Source organism: Carcharhinus amblyrhynchos, unplaced genomic scaffold, assembly GCF_965287045.1.
Source record: "Carcharhinus amblyrhynchos unplaced genomic scaffold, sCarAmb.v2.hapA chromosome_1280, whole genome shotgun sequence".
In the NCBI taxonomy this organism is placed as follows: domain Eukaryota; kingdom Metazoa; phylum Chordata; class Chondrichthyes; order Carcharhiniformes; family Carcharhinidae; genus Carcharhinus; species Carcharhinus amblyrhynchos.
Genome location: NW_027651020.1, coordinates 4 through 20,830, shown reverse-complemented (window position 1 = coordinate 20,830; position 20,827 = coordinate 4). Strand labels below are relative to the sequence as shown.

General features: G+C 52.1%; 1 protein-coding gene across 1 annotated transcript; it reads right to left on the bottom strand.

Moving 5' to 3' along the window:
• Window positions 1-7,985: 7,985 nt before the first annotated feature.
• LOC145340679 (solute carrier family 22 member 6-A-like) lies at window positions 7,986-20,132 on the bottom strand. The gene is made up of 5 exons (XM_080185142.1): window positions 19,759-20,132; window positions 16,351-16,565; window positions 13,898-14,006; window positions 9,743-9,946; window positions 7,986-8,007 (listed from the first exon to the last, which is right to left on the bottom strand). Exons 1-5 carry the CDS (start codon window positions 19,857-19,859, stop codon window positions 8,001-8,003), a joined length of 636 nt encoding a protein of 211 aa, XP_080041268.1. The 5' UTR covers window positions 19,860-20,132; the 3' UTR covers window positions 7,986-8,000.
• Window positions 20,133-20,827: the final 695 nt, after the last annotated feature.

The window sequence follows — 20,827 nt, the reverse complement described above, 5'->3', positions numbered from 1 at the left end:
AAAGATGTGTAGGTTAGGTGGATTGGCCATGCTAAATTGCCCCTTAGTGCCCAAAGATGTGCAGGTTAGGTGGATTGGCTATGCTAAATTGCCCCTTCGTGTCCAAAGATGTGTAGGTTAGGTGGATTGGCCATGCTAAATTGCCCCTTAGTGCCCAAAGATGTGCAGGTTAGGTGGATTGGCCATGCTAAATTGTCCCTTAGTGTCCAAAGATGTGTAGGTTAGGTGGATTGGCCATGCTAAATTGCCCCTTCGTGCCCAAAGATGTGCAGGTTAGGTGGATTGGCCATGCTAAATTGCCCCTTCGTGTCCAAAGATGTGTAGGTTAGGTGGATTGGCCATGCTAAATTGTCCCTTAGTGTCCAAAGATGTGTAGGTTAGGTGGATTGGCCATGCTAAATTGCCCGGGTTCGATTCTGGCCTCGGGCCACTGTCTCTGTGGACTTTGCACATTCCCCCCACCCCTGTGTGGGTTTCCACTGGCCGCCCACACTTCCAACTAAAAACCTGCCACCCCCCGACCCCATCCCGCCCCACGTCCTAACTTCCAAGGAAAATTGCTGCGGCAAATCTCCCTGAGCTTTTCCAGTCCGAGTGTGGGAAACTCTGAGGCCGCTGGATATTCCCGCCCGAGGACAGATCTCCGTTTGCTGGGACGCAGAAGGGTTGCAATCTTTCCAAAGGGGTGTCTGTGCGAGAGCTGAGAAGGTGTTGTTTTGGGAAGGTGCTTTTTTCAACTAAGAGAAGAACAATTCCCACGTTGAATTCATGATTAAAAGCCGCCCCCGCTCCCCGGGACCTGGGTTACTCTGCGCTAATGAATAATTTATCAGGTCTTCCACGAGGGACAATTCCTGGTGCAAAGGGTGGGGGAGTATTCGCTGGGAGAGTTAATAATTGTAGAAATGTTCCTGGGTCGATTGGTGAAGTGTTGCTGTCACGCAACAGTCAAAGGTCGGAAAGGCACCAGTTCTGGATAACCAGGGGATTGAGAATCGTAGATTTCCTCCCCCCTCCGCAGCGCAGAAGGTGACCCATTGAGCCCCCACCCACAACGATCCCGAACCTGGTCCCACCTCAGAATTCCAGAGATTCACCACCCTTTGAGTGAAGAAGTTCCTCCTCAACTCTGATCTAAACTGCGCCCCCCCTTATCTTGAGGCTGTGCCCTCTAGTCCTGCTGTCCTTTCTAAGCGGGAAGAATCTCTCTACCTCTACCCTATCCGTCCCCTTCATTATCTTATACGTCTCTATAAGATCACCAATCAGTTCCTTGGTCAGGTGTGTGGGAAGGATGGAACAGCGTTTCCAAAAGCTTTTGAGTTTACTATCAAATTAACTGGTTGGGCGTTAACCTGGTGTTGTGAGGCTTCTTACTGTGTTTACCCCAGTCCGACGCCGGCGTCTCCACATCATGTCTACATCAACGGGGATGAAATAGAAAGGGTTGAGAGAGCTTCAAGTTTCTAGGTGTCCAGATCACCAACAACCTGTCCTGGTCCCCCCAATGCTGACACTATAGTTAAGAAAGCCCCCTCTACTTTCTCAGGAGACTAAGGAAATTTGGCATGTCCGCTACGACTCTCACCAACTTTTACAGATGCCCCATAGAAAGCATCCTTTCTGGTTGTATCGCAGCTCGGTCTGGGCTCCTGCTCTGCCCAAGACCACAAGGAACTACAAAAGGGTGGTGAACGTAGCCCAGTCCCATCACACAAACCAGCCTCTCATCCACTGACTCTGTCTACACTTCCCGCTGCCTCGGGGAAAGGCAGCCGGCATAATCAAGGACCACCCCCCTCCACACACCCCGGACATTCTCTCTTCCACCTTCTTCCATCGGGAAAAAGATACAAAAGTCTGAGGTACCGTACCGACGGACTCAAGAACAGCTTCTTCCCTGCTGCTGTCAGACTTTTGAATGGACCTACCTCACATTAAGCTGATCTTTCTCTACACCCTCGCTGTGACTGTAACACTACATTCTGCACCCTCTCCTTTCCTTCTCTATGAACGGTATGCTTTGTCTGTATAGCGCGCAAGAAACAATACTTTTCACTGTATCCCAGTACATGTGACAATAATAAATCAAATCAAATCAAAGAAGGACGCCATTCAGCCCATGAATCTGCACCGACCATAATCCCACTCATGTCCCCTCCTTGCAGGTCTGGATAGTATAACAAAAAGGAGGCCATTTGGTCCATCAATCCCCTGACCAGCCCTATCCCCATAACCCCATTCATTTACCCTAGCTAGTCTCCCTGACACTAAGGGGCAATTTAGCATAGCCAATCCACCTAACCTACACATCTTTGGACGCTAAGGGGCAATTTAGCATGGCCAATCCACCTAACCTACACATCTTTGGACGCTAAGGGGCAATTTAGCATGGCCAATCCACCTAACCTACACATCTTTGGACGCTAAGGGGCAATTTAGCATGGCCAATCCACCTAACCTACACATCTTTGGACGCTAAGGGGCAATTTAGCATGGCCAATCCACCTAACCTACACATCTTTGGACACTAAGGGGTAATTTAGCATGGCCAATCCGCCTAACCTGCACATCTTTGGACACTAAGGGGCAATTTAGCACAGCCAATCCACCTAACCTACACATCTTTGGACACTAAGGGGCAATTTAGCATGGCCAATCTGCCTAACCTACACATCTTTGGACACTAAGGGGCAATTTAACATGGCCAATCTGCCTAACCTGCACATCTTTGGACACTAAGGGACAATTTAACATGGCCAATCCACCTAACCTACACGTCTTTGGACACTAAGGGTCAATTTAACATGGCCAATCTGCCTAACCTGCACATCTTTGGACACTAAGGGACAATTTAACATGGCCAATCCACCTAACCTACACGTCTTTGGACACTAAGGGTCAATTTAACATGGCCAATCTGCCTAACCTGCACATCTTTGGACACTAAGGGACAATTTAACATGGCCAATCCACCTAACCTACACGTCTTTGGACACTAAGGGTCAATTTAACATGGCCAATCTGCCTAACCTGCACATCTTTGGACACTAAGGGACAATTTAACATGGCCAATCCACCTAACCTACACGTCTTTGGACACTAAGGGACAATTTAGCACGGCCAATCTGCCTAACCTGCACATCTTTGGACACTAAGGGGCAATTTAGCACGGCCAATCCACCTAACCTGCACATCTTTGGACACTAAGGGGCAATTTAGCACGGCCAATCCACCTAACCTGCACATCTTTGGACACTAAGGGGCAATTTAGCATGGCCAATCCACCTAACCTGCACATCTTTGGACACTAAGGGACAATTTAGCATGGCCAATCCACCTAACCTGCACATCTTTGGACACTAAGGGGCAATTTAGCATGGCCAATCCACCTAACCTGCACATCTTTGGACACTAAGGGGCAATTTAGCATGGCCAATCCACCTAACCTGCACATCTTTGGACACTAAGGGGCAATTTAGCATGGCCAATCCACCCAACCTGCACATCTTTCGGACTGTGGGAAGAAACCCACGCAGACACGGGGAGAACGTGCAGACTCCACCCAGACAGTGACCCGAGACCGGGAATCGAACCCGGCTCCCTGGCGCCGTGAGGCAGCGTAGCTAACCGGCGCACCGCCGTGCCGCTCCGGGGGCCAGAGTAAGGGGGCCCCTCACCCCCAAGGCCTCAGGAATGTTCAAAAACTAGTCCGGAATGCCCTGAATCGGGGGAGGCCGGGGCATGCAGGGACTGAGGAGAGGGGGGGCAACCTTGACACAACATCGCGTGGTGTACCCAACGCTGGGAGCTGGCTAGCTCTCTTGGTGGTCCTGGACCATTCCAGGAGCTCGCCCAGCGAGTGGGCATCAGGAAACCCTGGCCTCTCTCCTTTTCTCCCTCTCCCTCTCTCTCTATCCAGAGAGTGTCCTCCAACACTCGTAAGTGGCTTTGTGTTTTTTTTAACCGCAGAGGGTTAAACTTGTTGGCGGCTCTGTCGATTGATCTGGGGATCAACAAACACACACACACATTGACTGGCGCACACACACACACACACACACACACACACACAGTGGGAAATCCAGGAAAATAAAAGGTCAGCGATCTCCCCGAGGGGCGTCAGGTACATTTTAAGCCTTCTGCTCCTTCCGATCCCCGGCATCGGGTTTCTCCGAGCCTCCGCGGCCAGTTCCTTCCCGAGTTTGACGCCTTCCGGCGAACCTGCACTGCTGGGCAAGCGGTTCCCAACCCGTGTCGTGGGAAACACTTTGGCCGTGCTAAGCTGTCACCCGGCTCCACGCGGTTTCTCTTTCGCCTTCGGGGGGTGGGGGTCGGACAGCGTTCCCGAGACACGTCGAGGCTCCCCACTCCTTGCGGAATCTCACGTTTCCTCGGATTTCCCAGGCTGCGTGGAGAGCCGAGGCGAGGTGTTGGGGGGGAAGCCTTGTGGATTTGGAGAGTTGTCACGGGGTGGGGGGGGAGGGAGAGACGTCCGTCCGACTGGAATTCCAGGTATCTCCGAACGCGATTCCACCGGGAATTGGGAGGGGCTGGGGGCGAGGGGCAGGGAAATGACGCACGTGAGGTGGGGGGGGGGGGGGGGGGGTGGTGAAGGGGATGGCCAGGCAGAGGGGACGGAGTGAGTTGAGGTCAGCGATGGCAACTTTCCAGCGAGCGGAGGCTGTGCGGGTCTAGGGACCCGGGTTCGATTCCCGGCCTCGGGGTCACTGTCTGTGCGGAGTCTGCACATTCTCCCCGTGTCTGCGTGGGTTTCCTCCGGGTGCTCCGGTTCCCTCCCACAGGTCAAAAGAGGAGAGGGCAGCTGGGGGGCTTTTAAAATGTTTTTTATAAGTGTATTTATTAGTAATAATTCATTATTATTTGGGCGACACACTCACAGCGCCAGGGACCCGGGTTCGATTCCTGGCCTCGAGTCACTGTCTGTGCGGAGCCTGCACATTCTCCCCATGTCTGCGTGGGTTTCCTCCCACAGACGTGCTGGTTAGGGTGCTAAATCCTCCCTCGGTGTAACCCGAACAGGAGTGTGGGCGATTAGGGGGGGTTTTCACAGTAACTACATTGCGGTGTTAATGTAAGCCTTATTTGTGACTAATACTGTGCGGAGTCTGCATGTTCTCCCCGTGTCTGCGTGGGTTTCCTCCGGGTGCTCCGGTTTCCTCCCGCAGTCCGAAAGATGTGCTGGTTAGGGTGGATTGGCCGTGCTAAAATTGACCCTCAGTGTAACCCAAACAGGTGCCGGAGTGTGGGCGACTAGGGGGAGGTTCACAGTAACTTCATTGCGGTGTTAATGTAAGCCTTACTTGTGACTAGAATCATAGAAATAGGATCATAGAAACCCTACAATCCAGAAGGAGGCCATTCGGCCCATCGAGTCTGCACTGACCACAATCCCACCCAAGCCCTACCCCCCTATCCCTACACATTTACCCGCTAATCCTCTAACCTACACATCCCAGTGACACTGAGAGGCAATTTTAGCACGGCCAATCCACCGAACCGGCACGTTTTTTTGGACTGTGGGAGGAAACCGGAGCACCCGGAGGAAACCCACGCAGACATGGGGAGAATGTGCAGTCTCCACACAGACAGTGACCCCGAGCTGGGAATCGAACCCGGGTCCCTGCGCTGTGAGGCAGCAGTGCTAACCCACTGTGCCACTCTAAAGTTTATTTATTAGTACCACAAGTAAGGTTTACATTAACACCACAATGAAGTTACTGTGAAAATTCTCCCAGTCGTTACACTCTGGCCCCTGTTAAGGTCAGTGCACCCTAAGTTATTCCATATGAAGTTTATTTATTACTCTCACAAGTAAGGCTTACATTAACACCGCAATGAGTTACTGTGAACCTCCCCCTAGTCCACACTCCGGCACCTGTTTGGGTTACACTGAGGGTCAATTTTAGCACGGCCAATCCACCTGACCCTCACGTCTTTGGACTGTGGGAGGAAACCGGAGCACCCGGAGGAAACCCACGCAGGGACACGGGGAGAACGTGCAGACTCCACACAGTATTAGTCACAAATAAGGCTTACATTAACACCGCAATGAAGTGATTGTGAAAATCCCCCTAGTCGCCCACACTCCTGTTCGGGTTACACCGAGGCAGGATTTAGCACCCTAACCCTGGACGTCTTTGGACACTAAGGGACAATTTAGCATGGCCAATCCACCTAACCTGGGCATCTTTGGACACTAAGGGGCAATTTAGCATGGCCAATCCACCTAACCTGGGCATCTTTGGACACTAAGGGGCAATTTAGCATGGCCAATCCACCTAACCTACACATCTTTGGACACTAAGAGGCAATTTAGCAAGGCCAATCCACCTAACCTGGGCATCTTTGGACACTAAGGGGCAATTTAGCATGGCCAATCCACCTAACCTGCACATCTTTGACACTAAGGGCAATTTAGCATGGCCAATCCACCTAACCTGCACATCTTTGGACACTAAGGGGCAATTTAGCATGGCCAATCCACCTAACCTGCATATCTTTGGACACTAAGGGACAATTTAGCATGGCCAATCCCCCTAACCTGCACATCTTTGGACACTAAGGGGCAATTTAGCATGGCCAATCCACCTAACCTGCACATCTTTGGACACTAAGGGACAATTTAGCATGGCCAATCCACCTAACCTGGGCATCTTTGGACACTAAGAGGCAATTTAGCATGGCCAATCCACCTAACCTGCACATCTTCGGACTGTGGGAGGAAACCGGAGCACCCGGAGGAAACCCACGCAGACATAAGAACATAAGAAATAGGAGCAGGAGTCGGCCATCTAGCCCTTCAAGCCTGCCCCGCCATTCAATAAGATCATGGCTGATCTGAAGTGGATCAGTTCCACTTTCCCGCTTTCTCCCCTGTCTATCAGAGACCCATCTACCCGTGACTTAAATACATTCAGCGAGGCAGCCCCACCACTTCAACGGGCAGAGAATTCCAGAGATTCACCACCCTTTGAGTGAAGAAGTTCCTCCTCAACTCCGATCTAAACTGCGTCCCCCCTTATCTTGAGGCTGTGCCCCCTAGTCCTGCTGTCCTTTCTAAGCGGGAAGAATCTCTCTACCTCTACCTTATCCATCCCTTTTCATTATCTTATACGTCTCTATAAGATCCCCCCCTCATCCTTCTAAACTCCAACGAGTACAGACCCAGTCTATTCAGTCTCTCTTCATAGTCCAACCCCCCTCAACTCCGGGTATCAGACACGGGGGAGAACGTGCAGACTCCGCACAGACAGTGACCCCGAGCCGGGAATCGAACCGGGTCCCTGGCGCCGCGAGGCAGCGGTGCCAACCCACTGTGCCAGCCCAACTTTGGGTTCCAACGGGATCCCCTCTAGACCTCTGATAGGGTGACCGTAAAGCTAAATTTGAACGTATTATCTTCTGTGGCGCTACGGGAAGGGTTGTGGGGTGGATACAGGATCACGGGGGGGGGGGGTTGGGGTGGGCGGGCGCCACACACAGACAAGTCACCGACAAACCCTTGCCACTCTTTGCTCCGTTTCGACGGCGCCGTTTATGGGATTCGCCCGTTATAAGGTTGGCCGAGAAATAATAATCGTATATAAAAAAACCCACAGAGCAGAACCCGGGGGTGGGGGTGGGGGTGGTGGGTTTGGGGTGGGGGGGAAACGCAGCCAGCCTGCGACACCCCCTTAAGCCCCCCACGTAGCTTCAGGCGAGACAGAGAGAGAGAGGAGTACAGCTGAGGGTGCCGGGGTGGGGCCCGTGCCTGGAGGGGGGGAGGGAGGGAATGGGGCAAAAAGGGAGAGGGGGGGGTGGTGGGGCTGGAGGGGGGGTGGGGGGGGGGGAAGCTCGTGTCCATCATCCGAAGAGCAGAAGGCACTTGGGCGCGGAAGGCCGGGTTGTAGAGGTTTCAGCGGGGAGTTGGCGAGTTGGTTGTTGTTGAGGGTGGGGGGGTTCCCCTTGGCGCGTCCTTCATGTGAACATGGTCAATGTCAGCCACTGTGGGAGCAACACAGAGAGAGAGAGGCTCAGAGAGTTTGTACCACGGCCACCCTGCGCCATACAACACTGACGTACCGTCCCCCCGAGCGTCACTGACGTACCGTCCCCCCCCCGCGCGTCACTGACGTACCGCCCCCCCACCCCGAGCGTCACTGACGTACCGTCCCCCCCACCCCGAGCGTCACTGACGTACCGCCCCCCACCCCGAGCGTCACTGACGTACCGTCCCCCCCACCCCCGAGCGTCACTGACGTACCGCCCCCCCACCCCGAGCGTCACTGACGTACCGTCCCCCTCCCCCCGCGTCACTGACGTACCGTCCCCCCCGAGCGTCACTGACGTACCGTCCCCCCCGAGCGTCACTGACGTACCGTCCCCCCCCGAGCGTCACTGACGTACCGTCCCCCTCCCCCCGCGTCACTGACGTACCGTCCCCCCCCCGAGCGTCACTGACGTACCGTCCCCCCCCGCGCGTCACTAACGTACCGTTCCCCCACCCCGCGTCACTGACGTACCGTCCCCCCCCCCCGCGCGTGTCACTGACGGACCATTCCCACCCCCCCCGCGTCACTGACGTACCGTCCCCCCCTCCCACGTGTCACTGACGTACCGTCCCCCCCCTGAACGTACCGTTCCCCTCCCCCCCCGCCGTCACTGACGTTCCGTCCCCCCCCCCGCGTCACTGACGGACCATTCCCACCCCCCCGCATCACTGACGTCAGTCCTCCCCCCGAGCGTCACTGACGTAACGTCCCTCCCCCCTCGCGTCACTGACGTACCGTCCCCGCCCCCCCCGCGTCACTGACGTACCTCCCCCCTCCGCGCGTCGCTGACGTACCGTTCCCCCCCGCGTCACTGACGTACGGTCCCCCTCCCCCCCGCGCGTCACTGACGTACCGTCCCCCCCCCGAGCGTCACTGACGTACCGTCCCTCCCCCCGCGTCACTGACGTACCGTCCCCCCCGTGCGTCACTGACGTACCGTTTCTCCCCCCCCCCCCGGTGCGGATGGAAATCTGCCATCCTTACCCCGGTCCGGCCTACATGTGATTCCAGGCCCACCCGCCCAGGCACAGCAATGTGGCCGACACGAAGCTGCCCCTTCAGTCGTTAATTCAAGATGGCGCCTTGACGACGCCGCCCCGGGGGGGCGGGGGAATGGGCTGTAAACGCGGGCCCAATGCCAGCGGTGACCCCCCCCCCCCAACCCCCAGAACTGACCAGAAAGGCAAGATTTTGGTTTATAAAGAAGGGCCCACCTTCGCTTCTTCCAACCATCGAACACCACAGCACAGAACAGGCCTTTCTTAGCCGTGCCCGACCATTTTTCTGCCCAGTCCCACAGTGCCTACAGGGCAGAAAGAGGCCATTCTGCCCATCGAGTCTGCACCGAACACAATCCCACCCAGGCCCTTCCCTACATATTATACCCACTAATCCACCCTAACCTACACATCTTTGGACACTAAGGGACAATTTAGCATGGCCAATCCACCTAACCTGCACATCTTGGACTGAGGGAGGAAACCGGAGCACCCGGAGGAAACCACGCAGACATGAGGAGAATGTGCAGACTCCATACCAGACAGTGGACCCAAGCCGGGAATCGAAGGTGGGTCCCTGGCGCTGTGAGGCGGCAGCGGCGCTAACCCACAGTGCGCCCAGTCAATAAATAAACCCCTCGCCAATTAATAAACCGAACCCCGTGCGTGAGACGCTGGCGTTTTACACACCTGCCTTCCACGTCTTCGATCGTGTCCGGCAATGGCGTGTTGAGGGTTTCGCGCAAGAGGAAGGTCAAGGTGCCCGTGAAGAGGGCCATGCCGCCGTAGATCACCATCGGCAGAAAGGACACCGAATCCCCGATCATCTTGACGACCGGCGCTATCATGGCTCCCAGCCTGGCCATGGTGGTCACCAGACCCATTGCTGTCTGCCTGTGGACATAAGCAGAGTGTCAGAACACGCGTGTCTGAACGTGGTAAGCTGTTCCGTCACGGGGCGGGGGAGGGGAGCGTCGCTTTAACTGAATTTCTCGATTGTAACCCGTAAGATAGAGGTTCACGAGGATGTTTGCCGGGACTTGAGAAGCTGAGAGAGAGATTGAATAGGTTAGGACTTTATTCCCTGGAAGAATGAGTGGGAGATTTGATAGAGGTGCATAAGATGAGATTGGATAGATAGAGTGAATGCAAGCAATGTGGGACTAGGCAAAAAATGGGTCAGCACCGACACAGAGGGCCAAATGGCCTGTTTCTGAGCTGTAGGTTCTAACACAGTTGACTCCATATACCGTGAGATATCATTGGAGACATTAGATGGGGTCGGGGAGGAGGAGGGCACAGAGTTTGCTTTGTTCGACGTACCACTGCTTGTGTTACTAAACTCATGTAAGCTGATAAGAAAGAAATATAATCATTAAATTGATGCTTGTAGTGGGCGCAGTCTTGGCATAGAATCAACAGTTGGTGCAGACTTCTCTCTGTCTTCTCAACAAGAACAACACAGAAACACAGGCCCTCAGCCCTGCAAGCCCAAGACTCGACCCCACACTGTACGCAGTCTTCTGATAATAAAAACCAGTTGTTTTTTTTTTAGAAAAGCAAACTTGTCAAGTTTAATTAAAATAGCTCAAGAAATTCTCAAGATTTTCAAGAAATTTGGCAGGAATAAGAGTAGGAGGATTATTATTTCAAAAGGCGAAAAGCTGCAGCGTGCTACGGTGCAGAGGGGGATCTGGGCGTCCTTGTGCATGAGTCGCAAAAACCCAGTCTGCAGGTGCAGCAGGTGGTCCAGGAAGGTGAATGGCCTTTATAGCGAGGGGGATTGAATATAAAAGCAGGGAGGTCTTGCTGCAACTGTACAGGGCATTGGTGAGGCCGCAGCTGGAGTACTGTGTGCAGTTTTGGTCGCCGCAGTTGCGCAAGGATATTTTGGCCTTGGAGGGAGTGTGGAGGAGGTTCACTAGGCTGATACCGGAGATGAGGGGGTTGGACTATGAAGAGAGACTAAATAGACTGGAAGCGTAAACTCTCTGGAAACTCCAACTCTCGTTGGAGTTTAGAAGGATGAGGGGGGGATCTTATAGAGACGTATAAGATAATGAAGGGGATGGATAGGGTCGAGGTAGAGAGATTCTTCCCGCTTAGAAAGGACAGCAGGACTAGAGGGCACAGCCTCAAGATAAGGGGGGGGGGGCAGTTTAGATCGGAGTTGAGAAGGAACTTCTTCACTCAAAGGGTGGTGAATCTGTGGAATTCTCTGCCCGTTGAAGTGGTGGGGCTGCCTCGCTGAATATATTTAAGTCGCGGGTAGATAGGTTTCTGATAGACAGGGGAGAAAGCGGGAAAGTGGAACTGATTCACTTCAGATCAGCCATGATCTTATTGAATGGCGGGGCAGGCTCGAAGGGCTAGATGGCCGACTCCTGCTCCTATTTCTGATGTTCTCCTGCTCTATACAATTGGGTGTGGACAGTGGGTGGGAACGAGACTGTGCGGTTAGATATCGAAGAGAGAGACTCCTGCTCACAAAGGATGGTTTAACAGCTGGGTCCCTGCCCCACACCGGACGGCAGTGAATGACATACCAAGGATGAATGTTTGCCGTGGACTTGGTTTGATCTGATCTGATTCATTATTGTCACACGTATACAGTGAAAAGCTTTTCCCCGAGGCAGCGGGAAGTGTAGACGGAGTCAATGGATGGGAGGCTGGTTTGTGTGATGGATTGGGGGCTACATTCACCACCCTTTGTAGTTTCTTGCGGTCTTGGGCAGAGCAGGAGCCCAGACCGAGCTGTGATCCAACCAGAAAGGATGCTTTCTATGGGGCATCTGTAAAAGTTGGTGAGAGTCGTAGCGGACATGCCAAATTTCCTTAGTCTCCTGAGAAAGTAGAGGCGTTGGTGGGGCTTTCTTAACTATAGTGTTGGCGTGGTGTATAGAGCACACAAGAGTACTTGGTTTTGGAATGAGAGAAAGAGAGAGAACGAGAGAGAGAGAAGAGTGAAAGAGTGAGAGCGAGAGAGAGAGAGAAAGCGAGATTGAGAGATAGGAGAGAGTGAGAGTGAGATTGAGAGAGAGACAGAGACAAGTTGTTGGTGATCTGGACACCTAGAAACTTGAAGCTCTCTCGACCTTTTCTACTTTGTCCCCGTTGATGTAGACAGGGGCATGTTCTCCTTTACGCTTCCTGAACTCGATGACAATCTCCTTTGTTTGGTTGACATTGAGGGAGAGATTATTGTCACCGCACCAGTTCACCAGATTCTCGATCTCATTCCTGTACTCTGTTTGAGATCCGACCCACTACGGTGGGGTCGGCAAACTTGAGAATCGAACTGGGGGGGGAGTTTGGCCGCACGGACAGTGGTGTGTAAGGAGTATAGTAAGGGGGCGCTGAGAACCCAGCCCTGTGGGGCACCGGTGTTGGCCTGCACCACCCCCCCACCCCCCCAAGGGCAACAAGGGCACAAAGATCATCAAATCGGCAAGAAATTGAATTATCTTCTGTCTTTGCTGATTTCTTGTATCTTCACTATCCAGATTAGGTTTTATTTTAAGACATTGTTGTCACGATAGCAGGCAGTTGCAGTCTCTGTCTCTGTGTCTCTCTCTGGCTCTGTGTCTCTCTCCTCTCCTCTCTCAAGCTCACTCTCCTCTCTCTTGCTCTCTCTCTCTCTCATTCCCCTTAGTGTCCAAAGATGTGCAGGTTAGGGTGGATTGGCCATTCTCAGTATGTGTGAGTTTGGTTGGAGGTTTTTACCCCGTGTTTTCTCAGCGCTGTGCCAGTCAGTCTCTTCACCCAGTGAGGGACACTTTGTTTTTATACCTCTCCGTAGCTCCGTAGAGAGAGAGAGAGCGAGAGAGAGTGAGAGAGGGAGCGAGAGAGAGTGAGAATGAGAGCAAGAGAGAGGGAGAGCGAGAGAGGGAGTGAGAAAGCGAGAGAGGGAGAGCGGGAGAGGGAGCGAGAGAGGGAGTGAGAAAGCGAGAGAGGGAGAGCGAGAGAGGGAGTGAGAAAGCGAGAGAGGGAGAGCGAGAGAGGGAGTGAGAAAGCGAGAGAGGGAGAGCGAGAGAGGGAGTGAGAAAGCGAGAGAGGGAGAGCGAGAGAGGGAGTGAGAAAGCGAGAGAGGGAGTGAGAAAGCGAGAGAGGGAGAGCGAGAGAGGGAGTGAGAAAGCGAGAGAGGGAGAGCGAGAGAGGGAGTGAGAAAGCGAGAGAGGGAGTGAGAAAGCGAGAGAGGGAGAGCGAGAGAGGGAGTGAGAAAGCGAGAGAGGGAGAGCGAGAGAGGGAGTGAGAAAGCGAGAGAAGGAGAGCGAGAGAGGGAGTGAGAAAGCGAGAGAGGGAGAGCGAGAGAGGGAGTGAGAAAGCGAGAGAGGGAGTGAGAAAGCGAGAGAGGGAGAGCGAGAGAGGGAGTGAGAAAGCGAGAGAGGGAAAGCGAGAGAGGGAGTGAGAAAGCGAGAGAGGGAGAGCGAGAGAGGGAGTGAGAAAGCGAGAGAGGGAGAGCGAGAGAGGGAGTGAGAAAGCGAGAGAGGGAGAGCGAGAGAGGGAGTGAGAAAGCGAGCGCAAGAGCGGGAGAGCGACAGCGAGAGAGGGAGAGCGAGATCAAGAGAGAGAGCGAGGGAGGGAGTGAGAGAGAGAGCGAGAGAGAGGGAGCAAGAGAGGGAGTGAGAAAGCGAGGGAGAGAGAGGGAGAGCGAGAGCGAGAGAAAGACCATGAGAGGGACCCAGAGGGAGTGAGAGTGAACCCCGCTCGCGTTGATCCCCCTGACCGCATCCACATTCCTCCAACTCCCTTCCCGCAGTGCGTCATTACCCCACCTCCCCCCCCATGCCCCAAACGCCAGGATCTGCCCTCCGGTGTCACTGGGGGGGGGGGGAGGTAACCCACCTGACCACGGTGGGGTAGAGCTCGCCGGAGTACAGGTAACAGCAGCTGAAAGCGTTGGCCAGGCAGCCCTTACCAACGACTGCCAGCGACGTACGGAGGGTCGTCAGATCTGCAAAGAGAGATGGTGGGGAGATGTCACCGTCCGCGAGGCTTCACAGTCTGCCGATCGTCATTCCCTGCACCCCCCCTCCCCAAAAACAGGGTCCCGAGTCTCATATTTGTGTGTCTCCTGGACACCCCCCCCACCCCCCAAAAGCCCCCCGCACCTCCTCCGGTGACACAGTGGGTTAGCGCTGCCGCTTCCCAGCTCCAGGGACCCGGGTTCGATTCCCGGCCGCGGATCTTGACGCCAGGTTGGGGCAGAGGGCTCTCTGAAATCAGAATATCACGGGGGCTTCCGGTGATGTCCGCTTCCCCCCACACTTCCTCAGGAAGCTTCAAGTTTCTAGGTGTCCAGATCACCAACAACCTGTCCTGGTCCCCCCCACACTGACACTATAGTTAAGAAAGTCCCACCAACGCCTCTACTTTCTCAGGAGACTAAGGAAATTTGGCATGTCCGCTACGACTCTCACCAACTTTTACAGATGCCCCATAGAGAGCATCCTTTCTGGTTGTATCACAGCTCGGTCTGGGCTCCTGCTCTGCCCAAGACCGCAAGGAACTACAAAAGGGTTGTGAATGTAGCCCAATCCATCACGCAATCCAGCCTCCCATCCATTGACTCCGTCTACACTTCCCGCTGCCTCGGGGAAAAGCAGCCGGTATAATCAAGGACCCCCCCACACACCCCGGACATTCTCTCTTCCACCTTCTTCCGTCGGGGAAAAAGATACAAAAGTCTGAGGTCACGTACCGACCGACTCAAGAACAGCTTCTTCCCTGCTGCTGTCAGACTTTTGAATGGACCTACCTCGCATGAAGCTGATCTTTCTCTACACCCTCGCTGTGACTGTAACACTACATTCTGCACCCTCTCCTTTCCTTCTCTATGAACGGTATGCTTTGTCGGTATAGTGCGCAAGAAACAATACTTTTCACTGTATCCCAGTACATGTGACAATAATAAATCAAATCAAATATTAAGCTGATCTTTCTCTGCACCCTCGCTGTGACTGTAACACTACATTCTGCACCCTCTCCTTTCCTTCTCTATGAATGGTATGCTTTGTATAGCGCGCAAGAAACAATACTTTTCACTGTATCCCGATACATGTGACAATAATAAATCAAATCAAATATTAAGTTGATCTTTCTCTACACCGTCGCTGTGACTGTAACACTACATTCTGCACCCGCTTTTTTCCTTCTCTATGAATGGTATGCTTTGTCTGTATAGCGCGCAAGAAACGATACTTTTCACTGTATCCCAGTACATGTGACAATAATAAATCAAATCAAATATTAAGTTGATCTTTCTCTACACCGTCGCTGTGACTGTAACACTACATTCTGCACCCGCTTTTTTCCTTCTCTATGAATGGTATGCTTTGTCTGTATAGCGCGCAAGAAACGATACTTTTCACTGTATCCCAGTACATGTGACAATAATAAATCAAATCAAATATTAAGCTGATCTTTCTCTACACCGTCGCTGTGACTGTAACACTACATTCTGCACCCTCTCCTTTCCTTCTCTATGAACAGTATGCTTTGTCTGTATAGTGTGCAAGAAACAATACTTTTCACTGTATCCAAATGCATGTGACAATGATAAATCAAATCAAATATTAAGCTGATCTTTCTCTACACCCTCGCTGTGACTGTAACACTACATTCTGCACCCTCTCCTTTCCTTCTCTATGAACAGTATGCTTTGTCTGTATAGTGTGCAAGAAACAATACTTTTCACTGTATCCAAATGCATGTGACAATGATAAATCAAATCAAATATTAAGCTGATCTTTCTCTACACCCTCGCTGTGACTGTAACACTACATTCTGCACCCTCTCCTTTCCTTCTCTATGAACAGTATGCTTTGTCTGTATAGTGTGCAAGAAACAATACTTTTCACTGTATCCAAATGCATGTGACACTGATAAATCAAATCAAATATTAAGTTGATCTTTCTCTACACCCTCGCTGTGACTGTAACACTACATTCTGCACCCTCTCCTTTCCTTCTCTATGAACGGTATGCTTTGTCTGTGTAGCGCGCAAGAAACAATACTTTTCACTGTATCCCAATACATGTGACAATAATAAATCAAATCAAATATTAAGCTGATCTTTCTCTACACCCTCGCTGTGACTGTGACACTGCATTCTGCACCCGCTTTTTTCCTTCTCTATGAATGGTATGCTTTGTCTGTATAGCACGCAAGAAACGATACTTTTCACTGTATCCCAGTACATGTGACAATAAGAAATCCAGTCAATCCCCCTGCCCCGCCCACCGTGCTTGTTCTGAGGGCCCGTTAAGGGGGGAGCGATGTCCACCGATAGACCTTACCGTGAGGAACAAAGTTGTTGATGATGACGATGCTTCCCGCCAGAATGAGGGAGGCGCCCTGAGTGAACCTCCTCCCCATGTAACTCAAGCTGAGAATGCCAACGAACTTGGCCGGGATGTCCACCGCCCCGAAGATGACCTGAATGAGGTAAATATCCACTCCGAATCCTTGCAGGTCCGTCGCCAGCCCGTAATAGGCAAAGCTGGTGGAAAACCTAGAGGTCGGGGGGAGGGAAAGAAGACTGATGGAGGGTTGAGTTTCGCCAACCGCACGTTCGATAAGATCCCCAGGGGCTTCACAGGGGCTTTTCTTACTGCTCGTTGGTGGAACCCAGCCGAGGGGCCAGCATTCATTCCCCATCCCTAGTTGCTCCCCCCCTCTTGAGGACAAAGAGCAGCACAGCACAGGAAACAGGCCCTTTGGCCCTCCGAGCCTGCCCCACTCATTGGTCCAACTGGACCATTCTTCCGTCCCCCTCCATTCCCAGTCTGTTCATGTGACTATCCGGATAAGTCTTAAACCATCCCAGTGTCTCCGCCTCCTACTTGGCAGGGCATTCCAGCCCCCCACCACCCTCTGTGTAAAATACGTCCCTCTGATATCGGAGTTAAACCTCGCCCCCCCCTCACCTTGAACCCGTGACCCCTTGTCACCTCCGACCTGGGAAAAAGCTTCTCGCTCTTCAACCTATCCACACCCCTCGTAATTTTGTACACCTCGATTAGGTCTCCCCTCATTCTCCGTCTTTCCAGGGAGGACAACCCCAGTTTGCCCAATCTCTCCTCATCGCTAAGACCCTCCATACCAGGCTGGTAAACCTCCCCTGCACCCTCTCCAAAGCCCCCACGTCCTTCCCGTAGTGTGCGGCGACCAGAACTGGACTCAGTACTCCACATGTGGCCTTACCAACGTTCTATAGAAGGTGGTGGTGAGGCCGCCTTCTTGAATCGCTGCAGTCCACGTGACCTGGGCTGACCCGCCGTGGATGGCATGATGGCACCCTGGATTAGCACTGCTGCCAGGGACCCGGGTTCGATTCCCAGCCTCGGGTCCCTGTCTGTGTGGAGTCTGCATATTCTCCCCGTGTCTGTGTGGGTTTCCACCGGGTGCTCCGGTTTCCTCCCACAGTCCGAAAGACACGCTGGTTAGCGTGCTAAATTCTCCCTCAGTGTAACCCGAACAGGCGCCAGAGTGTGACGATGAGGGGATTTTCACAGTAACTTCATTGCGGTTTTAGTGTAAGCGTACTTGTGATACTAATAAATAAACTTTACCTTCATCCTACAGTCTGAAAGACGTGCTGGTTAGGGTGCTAAATTCTCCCTCTGTGTACCCCGAACAGGTGCCGGAGTGTGGGCGACAAGGATATTTTCACAGTAACTTCATTGCGGTGTTAATGTAAGCCTTACTTGTGACTAACAAATAAACTTTACCTCCCTCCCACGGTGAGAAAGATGGGCTGGTTCGGTGCTAAATTCTCTCTCCGTGTACCCCGAACAGGCGCCAGAATGTGGCGACGAGGAGATTTTCACAGTAACTTCATTGCGGTGTTAATGCAAGCCCTTGTGAGACTAATAAATAAATTTATGGTGCTCCCAACCTCTCGCTATCTCCCTCCTAACGGAGGCTGCGGACTGGTTTGTCTGTCCTTATTTCGGATTCCCGCGTACGTTTCTATATATGCGACGCTCACCTTGTTAACTCCCAGTCATTGCGACGGGAATCACAAGATGGGGTGTGGGCTGAACGCGGGCAATTGGGGCCAGCTTAAAATAAAAAGGGGGGGACGGCATGGACAAGTTGGGCCAAAGGGCCTGTTTCCGTGCTGTAAACCTGTGAATGGGATGCTGGCCTTCATAGCGAGGGGGATTGAATATAAAAGTAGGGAGGTCTTGCTGCAGCTGTATAGGGCATTGGTGAGGCCGCAGCTGGAGTACTGTGTGCAGTTTTGGGCGCCGCACCTGCGCAAGGATATTTTGGCCTTGGAGGGAGTGCAGAGGAGGTTTACTAGGCTGATACCGGAGTTGAGGGGGTTGAGCTATGAGGAGAGGCTGAATAAACTAGGCTTGTACTCGTTAGAGTTTAGAAGAATGAGGGGAGATCTCATTGAGACGTATAAGATGATGAATGGGATGGATAGGATAGAGGTGGAGAGACTCTTCCCGCTCAAAAAAGACAGTAGGACTAGGGGGCACAGCCTCAAGATAAAGGGGGGGCGGTTTAGAACGGAGTTGAGGAGGAACTTCTTCACTCAAAGGGTGGTGAATCTCTGGAATTCTCTGCCCGTTGAAGTGGTGGAGGCTGCCTCGCTAAATATTTTTAAGAAGCGGGTTGATGGGTTTTTGATAAGAGAGGGGATTAAGGGTTATGGGGAGAGGGCGGGAATGTGGAACTGAGCCACGACAGATCAGCCATGATCTTATTGAATGGCGGGGCAGGCTCGAAGGGCCAGATGGCCTACTCCTGCTCCTATTTCTTATGTTCTTATGTTCTTATGTGACGATACTCACTGTTCATTTTCACGCCACCAACTCCCACCCCAACTCTTGGCGTCCCTTAGAGATCGTTGTTAAGACCATAAGAAATAGGAGCAGGAGTAGGCCATCTAGCCCTTCGAGCCTGCCCCGCCATTCAATAAGATCATGGCTGATCTGTCGCTGCTCAGTTCCACTTTCCCGCCCTCTCCCCATAACCCTTAATCCCCTCTCTTATCAAAAACCCATCAACCTGCGTCTTAAAAATATTGAGCGAGGTAGCCTCCACCACTTCAACGGGCAGAGAATTCCAGAGATTCACCACCCTTTGAGTGAAGAAGTTCCTCCTCAACTCCGTTCTAAACCGCCCCCCCTTTATCTTGAGGCTGTGCCCCCTAGTCCTACTGTCCTTTCTGAGCGGGAAGAGTCTCTCCACCTCTATCCTATCCATCCCATTCATCATCTTATACGTCTCAATGAGATCTCCCCTCGTTCTTCTAAACTCTAACGAGTACAAGCCTAGTTTATTCAGCCTCTCCTCATAGCTCAACCCCCTCAACTCCGGTATCAGCCTAGTAAACCTCCTCTGCACTCCCTCCAAGGCCAAAATATCCTTGCGTAAGTGCGGCGACCAAAACTGCACACAGTGCTCCAGCTGCGGCCTCACCAATGCCCTATACAGCCGCAGCAAGACCTCCCTACTTTTATATTCAATCCCCCTCGCGATGAAGGCCAGCATCCCATTCGCCTTCCTGACCACCTGCTGCACCTGCAGGCTGGGTTTTTGCGACTCATGCACAAGGACCCCCAGGTCCCTCTGCACCGTCGCCTGCTGCAGTTTTTCGCCACGTAAGTAATAGTCCTTCCTACCATTATTCCTAAGTCGCAGTTATCTTGCTGCCCAGTTGACAGTCCGTTATCTTAACCACTTACCAAACTAGCATGGTACAGCACGCTGTCTTACACATAACGGGGGTTTTGAACAAGTCCAAAACGGTGTATGTACTCTTGACGTTTGAAAGTTCTTTCTCCATAGTTGATTTGATAATCTTTGAAAAGACACACACGCACACAGTTATACGACAAGGATATTACTAAACTAGAAAGAGTGCAGAAAAGATTTACTAGGATGCTACCGGGACTTTGAGTTATAAGGAGAGGCTGGATAGACTGGGACTTTTTTCTCTGAGGGGTGATCTTATAGAGGTCTATAAAATAATGAGGGGCACAGATCAGCTAGATAGTCAATATCTTTTCCCCAAAGGGAGGGGAGTCTAAAACTAGAGGGTTTAAGGTGAGAGGGGAGAGATACAGAAGGGTCCAGAGGGGCAATTCTTTCACACAGAGGGTGGTGAGTGTCTGGAACGAGCTCCCAGAGGTAGTAGTAGAGGCGGGTACAATTTTGTCTTTTAAAGAGCATTTAGACAGTTACATGGGTACGATGGGTATAGAGGGATATGGGCCAAACGCGGGCAATTGGGACTAGCTTAGGGGGTAAAGAAAAAGGGCGGCATAGACAAGTTGGGCCGAAGGGACTGTTTCCATGATATAAACCTCTGCGACCTGGACTGGAGTATTATGAGCTATAAGGAAATACTGGAATTGATTTGATGTGATTTATTATTGGCTCATGTATTGGGATACAGTGAAAAGTATTGTTTCTTGCACGCTATACAAAGCATACTGTTCATAGAGAAGGAAAGGAGAGGGTGCAGAATGTAGTGTTACAGTCACAGCGAGGGTGTAGAGAAAGATCAGCTTAATATTTGATGTGATTTATTATTGTCACATGATTGGGATACAGTGAAAAGTATTGTTTCTTGCACGCTATACAAAGCATACTGTTCATAGAGAAGGAAAGGAGAGGGTGCAGAATGTAGTGTTACAGTCACAGCGAGGGTGTAGAGAAAGATCAGCTTAATATTTGATGTGATTTATTATTGTCACATGATTGGGATACAGTGAAAAGTATTGTTTCTTGCACGCTATACAAAGCATACTG